Source organism: Numida meleagris, chromosome 12 (genome assembly GCF_002078875.1).
Source record: "Numida meleagris isolate 19003 breed g44 Domestic line chromosome 12, NumMel1.0, whole genome shotgun sequence".
Classification (NCBI taxonomy): Eukaryota; Metazoa; Chordata; class Aves; order Galliformes; family Numididae; genus Numida; species Numida meleagris.
The window spans coordinates 9,867,660-9,883,633 of record NC_034420.1 but is presented as its reverse complement, the minus strand read 5'-3'; the positions used below and the strand labels follow the sequence as shown (position 1 = coordinate 9,883,633).

The following is a 15,974-nucleotide window of genomic DNA, read 5'->3' as shown; positions in this document are numbered from 1 at the left end:
CCGGTGAGTGCCGGTGCTGAAGGGACAGCGCCGCCGCTGCGGCACCGGGCGGGGCGCGCCGCATTCACCGGGGGAGGAGTGGGCGGGAGAGGGGGGGTCCCGCGGTCCCCCCGCGGTGCCGCGTCCCCGCGTCCCCTGCGGCCGCGGTGCGTCCTCCCCCCGTCCCGCGTCCTCCGTGTCCCCGCGCTCCCGCACCCGCGGCGTTCCCGCATGTCGCGTGTCCGTCCCTTCTCCGCGTCCTCCGCGTCCGCGCTCTCCCCGCGGTCCCTACATCCCGCGGTGCCCCCGCGCTCCCCACCCCGTGGCACCCGTGTCCCGCTCCCCCCTTTTCCCTGTACCCCTTCTGTCCCCGCGTCCTCGGTGTCCCCTACCCACCCCCCAACACACACACACATCGCGCACGGGGAGCAACAAACTTCCCCGGCAACCCCGGCTGGAGGGACTCTCCCCAGCGCCGGGAGTCCCGGGGAGCGGGGGGGAGATCCGTGGGGCTGCGGCACCCACTGGGCACACGCACGCTGCGAAGTGCACACACAGCGCCAGCACAGCCCGCGCCCACGCACGGGGCACGCAGGGTGCACCCGCACACACACAGAGCACTCCTACATGCACACGCAGTGCACACGCAGCTTGCAATCCCACCCGCGCGCGCACGCAGCGTGCCAGCAGCCTGCAACACCCCCACACGCGCGGCACAGGCTGCAAAGCGGTGCGCACACACACCCCCGTGCTATACACACACACAGCATGCAGCCCACCGGTGTGCAAACACACGCACCCGGCGTGCAGGCAGACACAACCTGCACACACACGAGCCCATGCACACACGTAGCTTGTGAACCCACAAACTCGCATGCACGAAGCTCGCAAGCAGCCTGCAAACCCCCCCCCGCTGCATGGGCACACGCAGCTCCAACCCCACTGATCTGTACACACGCATACACCCCCCACGCATAAACACAGCCCTGCAAACGCACCTCCTGAGCACACACAGCTGCACAGCTGCGCAAACATGCACGGAGCATGCAAACACACACACACGCCTGCAACCCCAAAAAACAGTCCCAACCCACTGGCAGCCTCTTCTCCACCCACCCGCAGAGCCCGAGCACTGCGACACACGCACATGCACACAGGGTCACGTCGTGCTCCCCAGGCTGGGCCTGCCCCCAGCGTGCAGGGGGACATGGTGGTGGCACGGTGGGTGCCACTCCGGTGGCACTCGGTGCTCCCATGCCCGTGCCACCCCGCTGCGGGCAGCACCAGGCTGGGAAATCTGCCTGAAGCCGAGTTCCTGTGTGCCAGGGCAGTGGGGACCCTGGGCTTGGCATCCCCGACCACGTCCCTCTCTCCATGCCCAGGTGGACCTGGTCAGAGAGCCCGGACAGCAGTGGATGAGCGCTGGGCACTGGCATAGCCGCACGCACACACCGGCACCATGGATTTCGTTATGAAGCAAGCGCTGGGCGGTGAGTGGGGAATGTCTCTGCCCAGGAGCGATGCTGTGGGGTGACAGCACACCCAGCGTGGAGTCGGGGAGGGCCACCACGGGAGAACGAGCGGCTGCCAGAGCCCTCCAGGGCTCCCATTGGTGGTGCCAGCAGCGCCTGGCGGGGGAATCCCGGCTCTCCCGGTGGTGTGGGATTCCCCGGCAGGTCCCCTGGGTGCCAGAGCCGGAGCTGCCAGCGTCTCCCCCAGCTGACGCTGAAGTAGGGCAGTGCTGGCAGCCTGCAGCGCTCCCCGTCCCTGCAGCACCCAGAGCCCAAACACAGCCGGCTGTGGCACGGGTGGCAGAGGGGACGAGGGGACCCCGGGCTGTACTTGCAGGCTGGCTCCCTGCTCAGCTCGGCTTTGTGGGACCTGCACCCCCCCGGGCATCGTCTGAGAGTATTGTGCTATGCAGGGGCCACCAAGGACATGGGGAAGATGCTGGGGGGCGAGGAGGAGAAGGACCCCGACGCGCAGAAGAAGGAGGAGGAGAGGCAGGAAGCGCTGCGCCAGCAGGAGGAGGAGCGGAAAGCCAAGCACGCCCGCATGGAGGCCGAGCGGGAGAAAGTCCGGCAGCAGATCCGTGACAAGGTGGGCACGCAGGTCCCCGTGCTGCTGGGGGGGACGGGAGCAAGAAGTGTTGGGCACGGGGCACAGCACGGGCACTGCGCGCTGCCCACCCTGCTCAGGGCCTGTGTCCCCACAGTATGGGCTGAAGAAAAAGGAGGAGAAGGAGGCGGAGGAGAAGGCAGCGCTGGAGCAGCCGTGTGAGGGCAGCCTGACGCGCCCCAAGAAAGCGATCCCGGCGGGCTGCGGGGATGAGGAGGAAGAGGAGGAGGAGAGCATCCTGGACACCGTGCTCAAGTACCTGCCCGGCCCACTGCAGGATATGTTCAAGAAGTAACAGCACCACCGACCCTGCCATGGGGTGCTGGGGCACGGGCGCCCTCCTCCCTCCTTCCCCTCCATCAGTTCCCTTGGCCCCAGGGGGGTCCCTGCACCCCCTCTCCATCTCCTGCCCCCGCCCCATCCCCCAACCAGACCAAACCCATCCCATCCCGTCCAGGCAGGGCCCCCCGACCACGCCGTGCCAAAGGGGAGCGTCCCTGGCCGGACAGGGCGAACCGGGACCAAATGCACTGATGTAACCTGGCAGCGGGCTGGGGGCACCCCAGGCCCCACCGGACCCCGGGGCAGCTCCCCATGCCCACAGCCCTGCCCTCCTGCCCACCCCCCCCCCCCGGCACCCACCTGCCAGGGGGCCCGGGCAGGCCTCCACATGCCTGCCCTTGTCCCCAGCACTGCCACCCCCAGCCCCATCCTGCCCTGGGCCAAGCCCAAAGCACAAAGCCAGGCGCCCTGCCCGCAGCTCCCCCATCCCTGATCCCCGGGCACGGGGGTCCCCCGGGGCTGCCCGGTGTACCCCAGCATCGGGGGGTTGGAGGGGACCCCCTTCCCGCATCTCTGGCCCCATAGTTAAAGCCATATCAGTTAGACTGCAATACTTCAGCACCGGGAGGAGCAGGCGCCGCGCTCCGCCGACCGTGTATAAAGGCGCGCGCGGGGCAGGGACCCCCCTGCCTCGTCCCCCCCCCCCGTCCCCGCTGTCCCCACCGCTCGCTCGTCCGTGTCTCGGCCCCGCTGGCCCCCGTTCTCGCATTAGTGTCTGTGTGCCAGGGTGCGCCCCGTTGCTCCATGCGTCCTCGTGTCCGCTGCTCACACCTCAAACCCCAAAGCCTCGCAGTCCCCAGGGCTGCCCGCAGCACTGAGCCAAGAGCCCCGTGCCCACGGGTTGCAATAAACCCAGTACGGGGCCGAGGGCTGCAGAGCCTGTCCTGGGCTGCCCCCCCGGCGCTGGGCACACAGGTCCCCCGGGCAAAGTGGCCTGGGTATGTCCCAGGAGCTGCTGCTTGCACCCCAACGGGGGGCACGCCATCGCCCCAGCCCGTCCCTTGCCGTACTGTGCTCCTGTCCCCCCCCCTGCCCCCATGCTTCCTCTGCCACAGCCCCCAGCCACTCAGCCCAGCCCTTCCAGGGAGGCAGAGGGCAGCTCGGGGCTTCGCAGTCATGCTGTGACCATCCTGCTCGAACTAGTCTTTGACAAACTAATAAAATAAAGGGATTTGTACATTGCTCCAGCCTTTTCTCAGCCATTGCTTCCCTGTCACCTCCCTCATCCCTCCATCTCCCCCCAGGGCTGAGACCCAGCTGCTCAGTGCACTAATGGAGAGCACAGGGCTCATCCTCACCCTGCGTGGCACCCAGAAGCCAGGCCACAGGTGAAGGGAAAGGCCTCCCATAGTCCCCCAGTGCTGCGCTCAGCCCAGCTACCTCCCATTCCCCACCCTGCAGGCACCCTCTGTGGAGCTGGGGACAAGGCAAAAGGGTTCTGCAGCCCATCCCGCAGACCCATGGGTATGGTAGGGGGGTCCCTTCCCCATGCTCTGGGACTCCCCCACAATAACTGGAGGCAGCCATGGGGTACGAGGGCTCTTTTTCTGGGCACAGCCTTCTGGGGCTGAGGCTGGAGACACCCCAATCCCAGCTCCCCCAAGAGCAGGTGCAGAAGCCAGGGGTACACGCTGGGCAGGGGGTGCCTCATACCCCTCAGCCAAGCAGGGCCCCTGGCACTGCAATCCTGACACGGCACAGCCCTGGAGGGCTCTGTCTGCAGCCAGCCTCAGCTTCGACTGATTTGCCATCATTTAACAGCAAAAAGCTCAGCTGTTACCCAGGCGGCATCAGCAGTGCAGTCACCTGGAAAAGCCTCTGTCAGAAGGAAATATTAGGGTAGGAAATGATAGAGATCGTGCGGGCAAGGTCTCCATCACAGGCAGGCAGCGCCAGCGCCTCCTCTCCAGTGACCGCCTGCGACGTGACCCAGCGCACGGTGGGGAAGGGACCCGCTCTGCTCCTCTGGGGGCGAGGGGACAGGGGCACGGGGACAGCTCAGCCTTGGGCCAGCAGCCGTGGGTCAGGCAGGCGTCTTCTGCTGCCAGCACGGCCCTGCTCCATTCGCGTGGGCGCTGCCAGCTGGAGCAGGGAAGGCAGGGCTGAGTTATGGGATGGGGACAGTTGTGCGCAGCTGCCCCCATCCTCTGTGCAGCGTCCCTCCAGCGCCTTGTCCCCAGTGTGGGAGCACGGCGCCCTCTGGTGGGGTGACACGAGACGGGGACGAGCCCTCCGCGCAGACCCCTGCCAGTGGGGCCCACGCATGGCCGCACCACGGTGGCAATGGGAGCAGAGGCTCGGCACCACGCTCCTTTCCCCACTCATCTCCTCCTGCCCCCACAGCAGCTGCAGGCTCCTTCATTATGGAAGAGGATTTATCAAAATTATAAAAACCACCACAAATACAAAAGAAAATGCCACAGCCGGGGGAACATCCTCCAGCTCACATGCCCCCACCCTCCCCACGCTGCCCCTCTGATGCTCTGCACGGGGAAGGGACAGGCTGTGCTCCAGGGCTGCCCTCGCCACCGGGCCGTGGGGGCAGACAGAAGGGACAATCACATAGCTCATTGCTGCTGGGGAGCCTGCCGCTGGGGGCTTCCACACTGCTGCCCTAGAGCAGCGCTCCCATCTCAGGAGGCCCCTCCAGCAGTCACATTCCATGATTTACTTTGGCTGCTTGCCTTTGGACCAGACCTTCCATGACTTCCAGGGATGAGGCAGCCCTGAGATGGTGCAGGGGCCCTGCTGGCACCCCTCATCCTCACCAGCACACAAGCTGCTTTTTACAAATGCTTCTGAGAGCAGCACACATTGGGCTGAGACAAAGGTGACGGCACTGTCAAGCAGGTAAGGAGAGGACCGACTTCCTTACCCCGTCCTATGCTAACTAAGCACACTCCCATCCCCAGGCGTGGGGAAGTGTTGCGTCCCCTGGTGCCCTGCCCTGCTGCAGTTTCATTAGGAGTCATTGGGGAGCCCGAAGAGCTTGACAGTGCCTGCTTCTCGGCTGCTGTCGTATTTGCCATCTTTGTCGTCACAGGCGAAGGCCAGCAGAGGCCTCTTCGGGTGCCAGGCCACTGTGAAGGTAGGGGACTCACACTGCACCTCCCAGAGCTTCTCTCCTGCATGGAAAAGGGCCCACATCAGCCTGGAGAGCCGCCAGCCCTGCACTGCAGGCTGACCTGTAGCACGCAACAGAGCTAAGCACCTGCCTCCTCCCTCCCACGCAGGGCAGAGGAGGAACAAACGCTGCTTCAGCGCCTTTTAACCGCCTGGTGACAAGGCACAGACATGACACGCATATCTACAACAGTCTGACGAGGCAGAGGCTCCCCCTCTTGGTGCTCTGCTGCGTACAGCCAAGCTCTTTGGAAGTAAACCGCCTCTTCCACGGCCCTCCCAGCTACACCAGCACATCTCCATCAGATTCCCTCATTACTGTTCCCTCAAAGCAAACCATTACCTGTCTCCACCTCTGCAATGTCAATGAAGTGATCCTCTGACGCCGACGCCAGCATCTTCCCATCGTGGCTAAAGCTCAGTGTTCGCACAGGCCAGTCAAGCCTGCAGCAGCAGCAGAGCAAAGCAGACAGTGAGTGATCCTCCAGACAGTCACCAGAGAGGGGAGCAAATAGCTCCGGGACAGCACTACCTACCTGGAGAAGCACCTCACACACACCAGTTCATCCACATCCCAGAGGCTGACTAGCGCATCAGCACTGCCCGTGGCAAAGTACTTCCCCATGGGATCAAACTTGATGCAGATGCAGTTTGAAGGATGGGCATTGATGGACTGAATGGGTTTCAGTTCTGGGTAGCTGCGGAGATGAAGGGAGAGGGCAGGAAGCAGTGAGAGAAGCATAGGGCCTGCGTGCAAGCAGGACAGGTGTGAGACACACCGGGACCAGGCGTGAAACAAACAGTGCAGGGTGACACTGCTGGAAACTTCAAGTGTTGAGTGAAAAAGGAAAAGCATCGCAGTCACACACAGGGAGCCCAGCCCAGAACCGGGGCAACTTCCTTCCGGGCAAGTTTCCTCCCATTACAGTGACTGGGAATCACTCAAGTGTGGGACTCTGGTTCCCCAAAAGCAGCAGAGGGGTTTGCAAACTGCTAACAGCGATGCACCAGGGCAGCCAGCCTTGGTACCAGACCCACCGGCTGCCACAGGGACCCACCTGAGGATGTTGATGCAGCCATTCCCATTAGTGAGGAAGAACATGTTGTTATCGTTGTTCCAGGAGATCTCATTCACCTCAAACTTGAACTGTTCCTCAGCTTTGGAGCGATGCGTCTTTGCATCAATGAAGGTGACAACATCATCCTTGTTCCCCACCGCAATGGTCTGTCCATCAGGGCTCCAACAAATGTTGATGTTCTCCCCTAGAGGGACAGAAAAGCAGCAGGTCCCGTTTCCACCCAGCAGTTTGCAAGAGCCACAGCATGTCAAGGAGACAGGAGGCTTTTATTTCTGATCTGAGGCTGCTCCACTAACTGAATCACTCCCATATGGGAAGAACTTCCAGGTCTGCAATTTAACACTCAAACTCTGCACTGAAAATTAAACTTAGGACTGTAACTTCAAGCCAATATGACTGCATCCGTTCCATTTTAGACACAGCAACCACCAAGCAAGGTCAAATCAAAAGACCCTCTTAACCCAGTGATCTTCAATATCCAGAAAATGCAACAGCCAACAGTACACACATGTGAACGAGGGGAGGATCAAGGTATGTTGCAGGTACACCACCTTACAACTCCATTTTCATCCCTGACAGTTGGAAGACAGAGATTTCTTAGGCCAGAGATGGTAGCTGGGTTAATCAACCCATTAATCTGAATGGCTGCTTTATGAATCCACGTAAACTTGGACTTCCACCATGTCTCTCTTTGCAAACACGCCTTCCCCAGCCTCCAGCCTTCTTGCCCACAGACTCCAGACAAGTTCCCACGGCCCTTTAACAGCCGGCAGCACAGCTCACCAGTGTCTCCACTCCTGACACCAGCGGAAAGCAGCGCTCGTGTTCGCCGCTGCCCCTTACACCAGCTGAAGTCGGCTGAGTGAGATACAAAACTAAAAGCAGTGTGCAAAGATCCCTCAGTCACCAGTACCAGCGGAGGGCCGCGTCACTGACCCCCAGCGAGGCAGGGACCCACCTTTGGTGTTGACGGTGGCGATGCACTTGGTGGTGCGGACGTCCCAGATGCGGATGGTTTTGTCCCCGGACGCGGTGACAAAGAGGTCGGGGTTGCTGGGGTGCCAGCAGAGCTGATCCACGCTGTCACCGTGGCCCCGGTAGTTGTTCTCTTTTACCTGGAGAAAGAGGAGAGCCGTGGCCCCACCCCCGGAGGTGCCCAAGGCCACGGATGGGGACCCGGGCAGCCCGATCGAGGGGGCGGCAGCCAGCCCGCGGCAGGGCTCGGGGCCTTTAAGGTCCCTTCCAACGCAACCATTCCATCATCCAGCGGTGGTACGAGAGCCGGCAGCCCGGCCCAGCACCCCGCTCCCATTTCCCTCTGTCCCCGCATCTTCCCGCCCGGCCCCAGCCCGCCCGCTCCTCACCCAGCGCAGCCCGCAGCCCCGAGCGCCGCTCCCGGCCCGTTCCCGCCTCCGCTCACCAGCCGGTCCTTCTCCAGCAGGAAGACGCTGGCGGTCTTATCGAAGGATCCGGACGCGAGGCGGCGGCCGCAGCAGCTCCACGCCACCGAGTGCACCTTGGCGCCGTGCGCCGGGAACTCGCGGCTGCGCGTGTTGGCGCGGAACAGCTCCTGCATGGCCTGCACGTAGGGCGACACCGCCATGCCCGCCCCGCCGCGCCGCGCCGACCGCCCCGCCCCGCCCCGCCCCGCCGCCCTTGACGCAGCTTCCGCCGCCGCGGCGCGGCACGGCCCGGCCCGGCCCGCGGAGGGCGCCCGCAGCGGAGATGTGCGACGGGGCCGTCCTCATCAGCGATTCGGGCTCGGAGGGCGGCCGCTCCCCCCCGCCGCCGCCGCCCCCGCCCCCCGCGGTGAGTCTGCGGCCGGGCCCGCCCCGCTCCCGCACGAAGCGCTGCGGCTCTGCCCTCGCCTCGGGCTTTGGCCGAGGGGAGCCCCGTCCGCCCGCCCCGTCCCCATCCCCGGCAGGCAGGCAGGCAGGCGGCCCGCGGCGCAACGTAGGGCGGCGGGGTGCCGGGCCCCCTCAGCCGTCGGCCGCGATTCCACGGCAGTTGGTGCCCGGTACCGAGGGGACGCGGCGGGCGGCGGGGCCGGGCGGCGGCCGGGCTGCGCGAGGCCCTCCCGAGGGAAGGCAGCAGGCATCGGGCAGGAAAAATGGATTGAAACTGATTTTCTTGCAGATCTTTACAAAAGCTTCCGTGGTGTCCTAGCCGTGCCGCGATGTGATGGACGTGAAGGTAGTGCTGGGCCCTGCCTGCGTGCGCGACCCAGGGGAGGCTGAGGGGCGGGGAGAAGAGCGCGGGCCGGGCTCCGCCGAGGCCGTCAGCACGGCACAGGGCTGCTGCCTGGGGCCTGCCCCAGCCCCACGGCCGGGCTCCCGGTTTCTCTTCATGTTCCCTGGTCCCCGGGGCTCTCTTGGGTGAGCGGGGGCAGGACGGTGCCGCTGTAGCAGAGGTACCTGGCAGGGGGGACCGAGGCACTCAGATGCCATCAGCGCTGACAGCGCTGACGTTTTTGTCCCCGCAGGAGATTATCGATCTCACCAAGGAGGACACAAACTCAGAGCCGCTGCCGTGGAGCTGCATCCCCATCATTGACCTGACAAACGAGGACAGCTGTAGTCCTCCCCCAGCTGCAGACTGTACTGTCCAGGAGCAGGTGTCTACTTCCCACATCATACACACATCCCCTCTCCAGCTTTGCTTCATCACAAAGCAAGAGGAGGAGGTGAGTGCAGAGCTGAGCCCTGCAGCACGCTTTCATGGCAATCCCGTGCAGCCTGGTGCTGCCATGGACACAGTAGGAAAAGTGGAGAACAAGAGCAGCTTCTCCCCTGCCTCCAGCCACCACAGCTCCTCCTGCAGCCCAGAGCCAGGTTGCAGCACCACCATGTATAACAGAGACTCGAGCTCCCGGGCCAGCACGCAACTGGACCAAGTACTGTTCTCCCCCTCCCCGTCCAGCCTGGACAGCAATGGCAGCACATGTGGCATAGAGGAGCTCCCCCCAAGACTGAGCCCTGCCCCAGCCAGCATCACTGAGAGCCCAAGGAAGGCCAAAGGGACTTTTCTGGAAGCATGCGGCTCACAAGAAGCAAGGCAACGAGTGACCCCAGCCAGGACTAATGTTGACAGCATGGTCTGGCTAAACAAACTGCGCTATTTCAGGAGAAGCGGAGTCCAGCACCTCTTCTTCCATGGCACAGCATCTGACAAGGAAACGCCACAGGTAAATGGGTTCAGAGCAGCTACTGCCCAGCCAGGTCCACTCAGAGCAGTTCTTGTGGCAGAGGATGGAGCAGGGGCTGCCCCTGCTCCACTTTCCCTTTCAGGGGAAGCTTTGCCAGGCCCTTGGGATCTCTGGTTATTGCAATTCTCTTAATAGTGGGCCTCAAATCGCAGCTAGGTTCCTCTGTACCGTGGGGAGCTGGCTTTCACCCATTGCCTTGCCTTACACACAGCGGAAACCCAAGCTCATCCCCAGCAGTAAGATGAGCATGGTACGCACCACCATGGAGGAGAACTTCCTGGAGGGAACCTTGCATTTCCTGAGTGACTTCATCTCCCGCCAGCACTGCCCCCCCAAAGAAATCATCTCCCATCTGATCAGACAGATCCTGTTGAACTCCGACCAGGAAGAGATCCTTCAGAACACCTACACACTGCTGATGAAGATCCAAATGTACGTGTTCCCTTTGCCACCATGCCCTGGGGTGCCCAGCGTAAAGGTTACCCTGTGTAGTACTCACTAGAGAACAGAAAGTGTTCCTGTAACGCATGATGATCCTCCAGCCTCCTCTGGGCTACAATAAAGGCTGGAGCAGACTCTTCTACAGTCAGGCAGAATGTTTCATGAAGCCACAGGTGTGCCAGTGCTCTTTGTGGAGTACAGCCCATCAGGTGCTTCCAAAAAATCTAACATGGCCAGGGGAGGAGAAAGGGCAGAGCTGAAAAGGGGAAGGCAGCAAGCAGAGACAGGAGGGCTTGGGGTGGGGGCTGCCTGACCTCAAGGCAGACAGTGGGGCACAGTTCAGTGCAGTTAGATGGTGCTGTCCTTACAGGCTCCATCCAGCCAACACTGCCACAGTAGGATGGGACTGGACGCTGCTGAAGTACACCATGGAGAACCAGGTACTCAGTACTGTATGCATCACATTGCCCTGGATCAGCCAGTACCTGGTGCCAGAGACTAAGCCCCGCCCCATAGCATCACCTGGCCTTGCTGTGCTGCACAACAGCTTAGTCCAGCATGTAGTTCTATTGCAGCTGCTGAAGGCAGCAAGTGTTTTTATCCATGGTACTCCTTAATGTGCTGCACAGCTGCAGGCAGGTTGACACATCTGAAGAAAACACAGCAGACAGAAGTGTTTTGAATTGGAGCAATATGCAAGGTCCCTAAGTCAAACAGCTCCAGCCAAGTCCGTGGGGCATTGCTGGAGCCATGCAGCCCCTCTTGGAGAACAGCTGTGTTATTCCTCAGTCACATACATCACCCCATTCCCCAGTGCTCTTTGCCCTGCAGCTCCATCAGGCTCACACAATCTCCATCTACCCTCAGGAAAAGCTCCCTGGACGACTCCTCTTCCTGCAATATGTGGTGCAGACCCTGGAGGATGACTTCCAGCAGAACCTGAGGCTGCACCTGCTGCAGAAGTCAATAACCAAGAAAGTGCTTTCCTGTGACACATGCTTCAGCAATGTGAAGTAAGGGATGCCTCTTCCTCTCCTGTACTCTAATCAGCTGCAGGGAGGCAGGAGCTTATGGAATGTTCGTTGAGACTCCAGTTCAGGCTTTTCAAGAAACGAGCTTGGAAACAAAGTGTAGGGGCCAGCTATAAAGAAGAGGAACAGGTTTATGACCATAAACAACCAGAAATGATGCAAGGGCATTTTCTGCCACAAGCAGACCTTTTTTTTTTTTCTTTTAAGAAAAGGAGAAGCCTGTCCAATCAGGACGTATCCTTCATGCTCAGGGTCTTTCTTCAAGCTCCAAGTGGAGCTAGATGTCAGAACACAGCAAAGCCAGGCCCATCTAACATTCCTGTTTCTGTCCCAGGGAGGTGGTTGAATGGCTGGTTGCAGTAGTGACAGGAACCAGATTCTTCCAACTGCAGGAGCGGACACAAGAAACGACATGCTTGTCAGCAGGAACTGAACGTAGCTTATCTGCAGCACAGCCAGCCAGCACTGACCAAGCAGAGCTGGCTCCACCAACATTCTTCGCCCAGAAGTAAGTCCCACAAGTCCTGGCTCCCTGCTGATGATGATAACATGGGGTCCAAGTCAAAGAGAAGGAAGTCCATCCTCTGTCATATCAAGGAAGCCAGGTTGTGCCTGTGGTCAGCTTTCCGGACATTCTCCTCTAGGGCAGGTAAAGACCTGGGGAGCAAGAGACTTCCTTGTCTGGCAGGAAGCTGGTTCAGTGAGTGCCTTCCTCTTAAGGAGTCCAGAGCTCTTGGTTCACAGCCCAGGCCGCCCCATGCTGCTCCACCAACACCCAGTATAACTGGGACTGAGACCTCCCTAATGTCCATGTGGGAATTGGCTCTGCTTCCAAGAGCATCAGATTTATCGTATTCTAAGACACACCACAGGGCTTTGTAGGAAGCAAAACCAAATGCAACCTGCTACAGTCCTTGATGTCCCCCACTCCAAGGCATGAGGCTGAACTAGATGCCACCTCCAGTGTTTAACTCTGCAAACCAATGGGTATTCTTCACAATATCGACCCTTTTTCTAACCTAGGGCAATGCTCCTCCTCCAGCGCATGTTGTCCTTTGCAGTGGAAGTGGACAGATCTCCCAACTGCAGCTCCTGTAAGATCGCAGATGTAATATTCCCATTTATACTGAATATTCCTGTGAGGAGCCAAAGGTGAGAAATGTGCAAAGCAGCATCTCCTTTCCGGGCAATAGTCTTACTCCCTATCTCTGGATGCATGAAGAAGTATAGAGTGTAGAACAACAGACTCAGTTTTGACCCAGCCAGCATGAACACAGCTGTAGGACTAAGAGATGCCATCAGTGTTACCAGCTGATCCCCAGGCTCTACCCCCAGCCAGTGTGATGCTGAGAACAACCGGTTCTCTCACCTCAGAACTGCAGAGGGGCTAAAAAGCAGTAAGCCACATCAGCACAGTCAAGTACTAGCAAACATCACTAATTCCCAGGGACCAACGAGAAATACAGAAATACTCAAAAATACACTTCCTACAGCATTACCTGGATGTGCTTTCATTTGCATTGGTAAGAAGCACAGTATCTGAAGAAAACACCCAGGGCCTGACTAGCTCTAGCATAGAGATGAAACCACTAGACCCCCAGGTGTTCTAAACTCATGTTTCCCAACCCCAGCAGGCATATTTTTAGCAAAACTGAGCACACACTGGTCTAATCAAGCCCAGCTAACTCTAACCAAGCTATCACTCATTCCAGAACAGTTCTCCTAGATCACTGGCAGCTGATCCCACCATGCACTTGCTTGACTATGCTCCCTGTGAGTCAGCAGGAATGGATGATTTCTGCAAAGGATGCTGGGCAGCGTCAAGTGAAGCAGCCACATGTTTCACACACCGCACCAACCTCAATTTACAACAGGTCAAACCTAAGGATTGTAAATATGCCCATAGTTGAGCTGCATAACAAAGGTTTCTATCACATCTGGTGGGTTTGCTTTCACTGTACTGCAAGGCAGTCACTGCTGTCACTCAACCCTTGCACCAGATCAGCACCAGCAGGACACCAGGAACACACTGAAGCAGTTGTTCCTTGTCAGGCTGTGCTGTCTCCACCAGAGTAAATTTTTGTCTTGCAGGGAAGCCCTCTTAAACACCATGGAGAGCAACCTCCTGCGCTGCAAACTGCTAGAGATGATATTCCAGCACAGTTGTGATGTGCCCACAAACTTGCCCTTGTCTCTGTCTAAGATCCTCTATTTCCTGGGCCACTCCTCTGTGCTGCTGCAATACCAGGTATCCAGCCATCCTTCCCCCTTGTGTGATGTCTCCTGAGAAAACCTCTCCTAATAACCAAATACCATCTATTGTCATAGGATGGAGTAGCAACATGGCAAAAATGGGATGAGCTGCTGCAGTACCTGAGTTTGCTGCTGCTGAGTTACCAAAATGTAATATCAGGTAAGTAGCCTGCTCTGGCCTTAATAAACACAATCTCATCAAGTGGCTGCAATGGAACAGCCCAAGGAATACTTCCTCATCTCATCACTCTTGAGCTTACAGCCACAAAGTCATAGAAAGATGATGTGCTTCCATTCTTGCTGGTAACTATGCTTAGCAGTCAGAGCAAAGAAATGATAAGGCATCAGGCAGAGCGCACAACCTGCTTTGCCACATTTAGCTGCTGAGAAATAGCCTACATCCTAAAGCACCAACCCCATCACTGCAAAGTAGGCAGCAGAGTGCTGTTGTTTAAGTTGCACACACACTGGTTTAGAATAGGGTAGAGCAAGTCAAAATTATCAAAGAATTCCTAAAATTCTCCTCCAATTCTCTTGCCAACTTCTGCTGCTTTACCAGGGTTAAGGTTCTCAAAGGTAAATGCAGAGAAACCCATGATCACATGTATAGAGCATTAAGCTCACTGAAGCCTTTCAGGGTCCACTGGTCCAGTCTGGTACTAGCACTGGAAGACACAGTCTATATAGCCCTGCTCCCTCAAGGTTTCTCAGGCACTCTGCGTGCAAACTGAGCTCCAGGAGAAGTCAGTGGCAGGCAGAAGTATCAAGGATAGCCATGACAGAATTTTCACAGTCCCCAGCTGCTCTTCAGCACAGCGCTGCCTAAGGGATTCTGCAATCTGACCCTTAACAGGTCAGACAGCCCATCGTGTTACCTCCCCCCAACAGCATTTCCTCTTGCAGAGCACTTACGGAGCTCACTCAGTGAGCGGATGGACTTAATCATTCAGAAAGCCAAGCCCAAGCTCCAGGATGATGATGATATCAGCCAGCTGGACATTCATCTGAAGATAAAGGACTTCCTTGGCCGAATGGAGCAGGTCCTGGAGCAGCCCTTCCCTGTGCAAATCAAGGAGAAAGTGTGCATGCTCAAAAAACTGCTTCTCGTTGTCACTGCTACCTGATGGAGCCAACCACGGTGGGAGAAAGCACAAAACTGTGAACTTAAAAACCTGTCTCATGCTGCAGTTTCGTGTGTCATCTGTCATGCTACATGTTTGGAAAAAAAAACTGGTTTGTAGTCTCAATTTCATTTCAAACTTGTATCATCCTACAGTTTTACAAAGCACTTTGTGTATCTTTAAAAAATAAATTATTTCTGTATCTACTGAGACTCTTCCATCTTGGTGCCCTGCCCAGAAAACACAAAGCTCTGCTGCTGTACCTTGGAATAGCATTAGACTGAAGCAGTCATAAAGTGACAGTAGCTTGCACAGCAAGCACAATGCCAAGATACTTGTTCAGTACTCAGCAAAAGTTGATAGTCTTTTCAAAAATACAGGTGTGGGGTACAGAGAAGATTCAGAGTGCCAAGATCTCCAAGACACACTGATTAGTCCAAGGGATGAACCTTTCTTCTCCAAATCAAATACTCCTATGGCACTTCAAGCAAGGTACCTAGCCATGTGAAGAGAGAGGGGATTGGACAAGCAGCACTTGTTCCAGAAAGCACTGAAGCGTCTGCAGTGCAGCCAAGTACATATTATCAAGAAGATGAGTACTGAATGTAAATCCAATGCCACCAAGTATGAGTCACAGCTGAGGTCAGAGAGCAGTTGGGTACTTTCACAGAAGGTCCGAGTTCATCAGTAACAGATGTTGATCTCCCCACAAATGGGAGAAAGGCTTCCGTTCCTGCCCACAACCCTTTGATCTGCCCCTGTGCTTGGCAACCCTTGGCAGCTCAGCCAATTTGCAGTGCATACTCCAGAGAGCAGCATTAAGAGCCTTAAGAGAGCAGAGTCCAGGAGTACGGAGCTGAAGTCATGGCCAGGAATGCAGTAGTCCTGAAAGGAGCATTGAATACACTGTAGGTCTTGTGCTGGCTGTGCAGCCAGGCCTCAAGCAGAAGCTTGGCCTCGGCTCAGAACTTTGAAATTTAGAGCCAGCCATCACCTCGGGCTCATGAGTTCACTGCTTGTTCTTTAGAAAGCCTCTCTCCAAACACCAGATGTGCAAAAGGTGATCTGTTCTACATCTCCCTCTAATCCAGAGGTAAGCCATCCAGGGAGAGGTGAAGTTGTGTTTGAAGTAACAGGCCAGAAGCATTTCCAACAGTGCAAACTCCAAACATTCCTTGCTACAGAAAGCTGTTTTTCCTGCTTGGTGTACTCATTTTGATGTATTTTCCAGTTTTTAATCTTCCAATAGAAAAGGTTTCTACCATTAGGCTAGAGCAGAAGT

At 57.9% G+C, this 15,974-nt stretch overlaps 3 protein-coding genes across 6 annotated transcripts in view; 2 read left to right on the top strand and 1 right to left on the bottom strand.

Annotated features, from left to right (window-relative positions):
• Positions 1-3,626, top strand: part of CPLX2 (complexin 2) — an 11,449-nt gene extending 7,823 nt beyond the window's left edge. The window contains exons 3-5 of the mRNA XM_021410600.1: positions 1,362-1,469; positions 1,904-2,079; positions 2,195-3,626. Coding sequence (XP_021266275.1) covers positions 1,439-1,469; positions 1,904-2,079; positions 2,195-2,392 — 405 coding nt within the window. The 5' untranslated portion in view covers positions 1,362-1,438 and the 3' untranslated portion in view covers positions 2,393-3,626. The remainder of the gene's footprint in view (positions 1-1,361; positions 1,470-1,903; positions 2,080-2,194) is intronic.
• THOC3 (THO complex 3) lies at positions 5,255-8,274 on the bottom strand. The gene is made up of 6 exons (XM_021410599.1): positions 8,062-8,274; positions 7,600-7,756; positions 6,621-6,825; positions 6,099-6,260; positions 5,906-6,006; positions 5,255-5,564 (listed from the first exon to the last, which is right to left on the bottom strand). Exons 1-6 carry the CDS (start codon positions 8,242-8,244, stop codon positions 5,401-5,403), a joined length of 972 nt encoding a protein of 323 aa, XP_021266274.1. The 5' UTR covers positions 8,245-8,274; the 3' UTR covers positions 5,255-5,400.
• SIMC1 (SUMO interacting motifs containing 1) lies at positions 8,317-14,902 on the top strand. 4 transcript variants are annotated; one of them, XM_021410682.1, is made up of 11 exons: positions 8,317-8,450; positions 8,778-8,834; positions 9,124-9,825; positions 10,058-10,278; positions 10,658-10,727; positions 11,155-11,300; positions 11,653-11,826; positions 12,342-12,470; positions 13,410-13,566; positions 13,647-13,731; positions 14,475-14,902. In XM_021410682.1, the coding sequence occupies exons 2-11, from the start codon at positions 8,823-8,825 to the stop codon at positions 14,693-14,695; spliced, it is 1,917 nt and encodes a 638-aa protein (XP_021266357.1). In that variant the 5' UTR covers positions 8,317-8,450; positions 8,778-8,822; the 3' UTR covers positions 14,696-14,902. The 4 variants fall into 4 exon arrangements, with proteins under 4 accessions (XP_021266357.1, XP_021266358.1, XP_021266356.1 ...); XM_021410683.1 differs by lacking the exon at positions 8,317-8,450 and adding an exon at positions 8,490-8,658; XM_021410681.1 differs by lacking the exon at positions 8,317-8,450 and having other exon boundaries at positions 8,665-8,834.

Excerpts from the sequence above, each read along its gene's own strand:
- SIMC1 (XM_021410682.1), top strand. Across the intron at positions 13,567-13,646 it reads CTGTGCTGCTGCAATACCAG|GATGGAGTAGCAACATGGCA; the intron begins GTATCCAGCCAT and ends CTATTGTCATAG. Across the intron at positions 13,732-14,474 it reads TTACCAAAATGTAATATCAG|AGCACTTACGGAGCTCACTC; the intron begins GTAAGTAGCCTG and ends TTCCTCTTGCAG.
- THOC3 (XM_021410599.1), bottom strand. The coding sequence starts at position 8,244 with ATGGCGGTGTCGCCCTACGTGCAGGCCATGCAGGAGCTGTTCCGCGCC. Across the intron at positions 7,757-8,061 it reads TGCTGGAGAAGGACCGGCTG|GTAAAAGAGAACAACTACCG; the intron begins GTGAGCGGAGGC and ends CTCTTTCTCCAG. Across the intron at positions 6,826-7,599 it reads CGCCACCGTCAACACCAAAG|GGGAGAACATCAACATTTGT; the intron begins GTGGGTCCCTGC and ends CTGTCCCTCTAG.